This window comes from Plectropomus leopardus, unplaced genomic scaffold, assembly GCF_008729295.1.
Source record: "Plectropomus leopardus isolate mb unplaced genomic scaffold, YSFRI_Pleo_2.0 unplaced_scaffold9256, whole genome shotgun sequence".
Classification (NCBI taxonomy): domain Eukaryota; kingdom Metazoa; phylum Chordata; class Actinopteri; order Perciformes; family Serranidae; genus Plectropomus; species Plectropomus leopardus.
Genome location: NW_024702072.1, coordinates 1 through 5,184, shown reverse-complemented (window position 1 = coordinate 5,184; position 5,184 = coordinate 1). Strand labels below are relative to the sequence as shown.

Sequence of the window (5,184 nt, the reverse complement as noted above, 5' to 3'; positions counted from 1 at the left end):
TATGTATTTGTATTTATAATTATTTACTTGCTATTACTTTATATAGTTCATTTCCTTTTTTTTTTTTTTTATTTATTTATTTATTGTCTTCTGTTTTTTTCTTGTAGGCCTAACTTTCTATTACATTTTTTGGATTATTTTTGGGTCATTTATCATGAAGATGCTTGTTGCCTTAATTCCATGTCACTGAAAGAAATCAACACAGGTGCTTGGGTTTATGAGGGTTGAATGTGTAATAGCAACCACTTACAGGCACACAGTTTGTTGTAATAAATCTGAATTGATGTTGGCAGCTATATTTTAGATCTTTTCTGTATTTTGCAGGATCACAGCAGCTGTGGAGAAAGTGGAGCTGCTGTGGCAGCAGGCCTTTTCTAAGGCCCGTCTCCAGCTGCAGGTGTTCCAGCTGCGAGAGGACGCTCTGCAGGTGAGCTGCTGCACACTGTTTGGGTCTGAGGGTCAGAGTATAAAAGAGCAAAGATTCAAAGGTTTTAAGACTACAATCCTTGAATATTGAGACTCATGCAAACCCTAAAAAAACTTGACAGGTGCGTGGGAGGAAAACTTCCATAGCATACGAAAAAGGGAGAATTTCTGCACACTGACCAAATACTTGCAAAAATAAAAACACCAAAACATTGTTCATTGAATAAAGGCTTTTTGCAAGTTATTGGACACGTAAAAACTACAATCCTCTGATTCCCTTTCAAGTACAATGATGGTTTGTTAGATTTAATCATCTAACACGTTCACTGTACACTTTGTATATGTGCGTGTATATATATGCCAGGAAGATTTGATTTGTTGTCTCTATGAACTGACAGTGTTCACATCTGCTTTCAGATCACAGAGCAGATCAAAACTCTTCTTCAGGAAAAACTCCAGCCGTACAAAATCGAGATCGCCAGGGATGCTGCAAAGGCGGCCAAACTGGTGGCTGAATTTGAGGCGTCCATTTACACTCCTGCTATGGTACCCGTTCAGTTTTATTACCAACACATGGCCTGTTGCCTTTGTTTTTTGTGCAGCTCAGTCAGATTGTATCGTGGTACAGATTTTCATAAACGAGAGTCTAAAAGTGCACTTAAAGGTGTTGTTTTCCTGATTAGATGTCACATATCATTCTCACATCACCCTCCCCCCAGGCCCTGGTTCGCTGTGCTGAAGATGTGATCCACACCGTGGCAGAGATCCTGCTGCTGGACGGACAGAGCAGGGAGCACTGGGTTCTGGATGTGGAGAGGCTGAAGGAGAAACTCAGCTCTGCCGTGCACTTCATTCTCCAAACCCTCAGAGCAGTTTCCAACTACCATCACTATTACAACAAGGCAAGTCGGCGGCATTGGGGGACATTTTGAAGGGGTCGTTCCTGCAGTGATTTGCTGTAGCCAGATCTAGAGATCACCCATTAACTGCAGTGTCTATTAGGAGTCGACAGATTATCTGTCTGGCCAGTTATTGGGGCCAATATTTGCCATTTTGCCGATTAGAGTTAGGTTGTTGTTTGCATGTGAGATGTTTTACTTAAGCTGCAGTTTAAGGTGAAGCACTTGAAGTGTAAGCTCTGAAAAGGGTTAAGGCGTCTGGTGGCGAGAAAGCATTTAAAGTCTTTAGCTTCAAGTTTAAGCCTGCAGGCAGTTACATGGCAGCTAAACTTTCAGTTGTCTAAGCCATGAGAACAGTTCAGCTCTCAAGTGAAGGATGAGAAATAAGAATGTGTGAAATGTCAGTTGAGTTAAAAATTCAATAGCTTTTATGGTTTACAGATGAAGTTGAAGCACTGGAGGTATGTAAAGTGTCAGTTGTTAAGTAAGTGGTGATGGAGGGCCTTTTTCGAGGTTGAATGTTGACTGTATGTCTCTGAAAATCCAAATCTTGACTGTGTTTCCTGTTTCTCTTACAGGCGAGCAGCTGGTACCGTGAGGTCCTGGGTGCGAACGTCCTGCAGCTGCTGCTGTCGGGGGTTAATGGAGACGGTTTTCCCACACTGAGGCAGAGGAGGACCTTGGGCTCCATCCCCTCATGGAGGTACAAACTGTCTACTTTCCTGAAGAAGAATCCCCCTCCAGACATGGAGGAGCTGGTTTATCTGGCTCATCTGTCGAATACCATCCCTGATGATGAAGTCCAGGAGGCGGGCAAGCGGATGTCTCAGCGGTGAGAGAGCACTGAGTTTCATGTGAGAGGTTACAGCACATGATTCATCCTTTCTCACTTGAAACTTCTCTTTATTTTCTGTTGGGAGGAGCAACTTTAAATGGTGTATCTTGTATTTATTAATCTTTTAAAAGAAAACGTGCCTCTCAGACATGAGGGCCCTTGAGTTGGACAGGCATGTTGTCTTTAAAACTTTTTTTGGCAATTTTTTTTTCCCCAATTAAATTTATTTATTTGTTTATTTTTGCTTTAAAACTTTTGGGGATTTTTATTTCATTAGAAATTATTAGGTTTTTTTGTTGTTGTTTTTTACTCTGTGATTTTCTACCTTGAACCTTTCTTTTTTTCATAACAAATTCTTGGCGATTTGGCGAATTCAAATTTTGTTGGGAATTTTGTTTTTTCTGTAAAACTTTTTGGTCATTTAGTTTTTCTTTGAATTTTTTTTTTTAATTTTGTTTTTTTTTTTTGTGATTTTGAAGGAAAACATGCACTGCCCCACCAAAATAAAAAATCGTATAACTAAAACTAGCATAAATAACAAATTTGGACTTTCTTGTCTTCACTTGGGAGTTGAGTGCAAAGACTTTGGATTTGTAACTTTCAAAACAATGACTTGGTCCCATTTCTGGTACTGTTACACCAGTTTAACAGTGTTTGTTTTTATTTATCCATCAGGTGTGCGACCCTGAGGAAACTGCTGATGTCTTCAGGGCCTGTGGCTGTCAGTGACCTCCAGATGGCCCTACAGTGGCAGTACGAGCTGTTGCGGAGCAGCCATGTCGATAATTCCTCTGACGGTGCCACAGAGAGAACGGCTAAAGATGTTGAAGAGCTCGCTAAATGTGAAAATGGAAAGGAAGCAGCTCGTCTTCTCGGAGCGTCTCATTCGGCTGCCGTTTCTAGGACGGTGGCAGCTGAGGACAAACCCCCCTCCCTCAGCTCCTTCGACTCCGGCTTTGATGGAGCTGGGAGCAGCCAGCTGGAGGCCTGTGGAGGGAGGGAAGGACTGGAAGGTCTGCCTAGACTGGCTGGGACCAGGGAATCTGTGAAACCTGCTATGATCCAGCCTCAAATCCACACTGAGAACCTCTCCAGTGTTTCAGACTCTGAAGATCACGGAGAGGAGTTTGACCTGGGCTCTGTGGGAAACTCCTCCAGGGCCAGCATTCAGATCATCCCCAAAGTAACCACAGATTCCCTTAATTTCGAGATTAAAGTGAAGCGCTCAGCTGCGCTACCCAATAACCCCTGGCTTAGCTTGCCTGTAGACGATCTGGAAAACTCGTACACAGTGACCATCACGCAGAACCCAACACCTCAGAGAGACCTGCAGCTCCTGGATCCCTCTGACCCTTGCATTGAAGCCAACCAGTCCAGCAGGTCTCGAGATCAGCCCACACAGACGGAGGTTCTGAGCAGCGCAAAGCCCAGAGAGCCTCAGGACAGGGACTGGACTCTACAGTTGCAAAGCAGTTTGGAGGATCCTGAACTAAGTCCCATTCGCAATGTCCTCTCCAGCACCATTACAGAAACGGGAAGAGACAAGTCCATGTGCACCACAGAGGGAAACCCGACTCTGCTCTGGGATTCTTACGATCTCCATGACCAGAATCAGGATGCTGTTGATGGGTAAGGCATCTTTTTCATCTGCCGCCACAAACAGGTTTCCTGCAGATCCTCAAAAATTTTATAAGGCATTGAATTCATTAATGTAAAAAAAAAGGCCTTTATTGGTATTAAATTGACTTAAATTCATTTTTAAAATGCTCAGACATGGGAAGTCAGAATTTTTTTAATTGTTTTTTTTTAATCTCAGATGCCATTATTGTAAAATCTCAAAATGATCAGCAACATCTATGTTTTGTTAAATAATTAAATACATTTCTTTTCTTAAACTTGTCATGATGGGAATTCAGAAACCATCCAGAAATGCCAGATATTTCCCACTTCGATTGATAAACTGAATAGATAGTTTTATGATGATATAATATGTTCATTTTCTTCCATGTGTTCCACTCTAAAAATGATTGAGGGTTTTTCAACATTTAACATCTAACTTTTTTTCAAATGTCACGTTTTTATGCTACAATACGTAATTGATCAAATCAATCTGATCTGATCAGCTCTGAACGACTGACAGATCAGTTATCCACCCTGCGAGTGACAAACTGCTGCTATGGAAGAAATAGCTCATAAGAAACTCCACCTGGGCTGCTTTCACAGGCCTGCAAAAACATCCAAATTAAGAGAGGGGACACAGAGTGATACAAAGAGACATAAACGTTAAAAAGGGGAAAAAAAGGGAAAATTTGTTCTTTGACTTTAATTTGCCCAATAAAGTGGATAAAATTAGCACTGATAGCATTAGGACTGGCTCCAACATAATGGATGACATGGCAGTCCCCATAAAAAAACAAAGCTGGCTAATGATATGCTTCCCATTGGCCTTACTAGTTACTACTGTAGTTAGTATGCTAGGTAAGTAGGCTTACTGAAGTTAGCTGCTCATATTAAAGCAGGTAAACTCAGTTTAATCCACTCCTTACATTGTTGCTCTTGGGTTTGGGGCTTTCGTAAAGCCGTGAAAATACTCAGAATACAGTTTTCTATTGGGGCAACAAATCCCTTTCGATATGTGTCGAAATCCAAAGCTTCACAGACCTGCCAGAGCTAAAAGACATTTTCACAGCAGATTTTTGGTATATCATAGCAGCAAAAGCACAGATGTAACTCTTAACAAAATAACCATGACATGAGCTGTTCATACCACAACAAGTAAGGCTACAGCAACAACACCAATGACTGAATTGACTTGATTCTTGATTCAAGATCTGCATTATCCTTACTATGTAAGGTGCTGTAGATGTTTATGAGTTGGTAACATTTAGAGACTTTTGCTTTTGGTCATTTTTAAAATGCTTTTTGGTTACTTGTCACAGATGAAGCAAAGTGGTTTCAGATGGTTAATTTGGCTAAGAGAAAGTACCAAATGGCACTTTTCCTGCTTTTCTTTTCCAGTGAAAT

The 5,184-nt window shown here is 41.3% G+C and overlaps 1 protein-coding gene across 1 annotated transcript; it reads left to right on the top strand.

The window, feature by feature from the left end:
* Nucleotides 1–324: 324 nt before the first annotated feature.
* LOC121940690 lies at nucleotides 325–3,789 on the top strand (the record flags this gene model as incomplete). Its single annotated transcript, XM_042483402.1, has 5 exons — nucleotides 325–427; nucleotides 844–972; nucleotides 1,146–1,328; nucleotides 1,904–2,157; nucleotides 2,836–3,789. Coding segments are annotated over 5 exons (1,623 nt in total), but the record flags the coding sequence as incomplete, so codon positions are not given.
* Nucleotides 3,790–5,184: the final 1,395 nt, after the last annotated feature.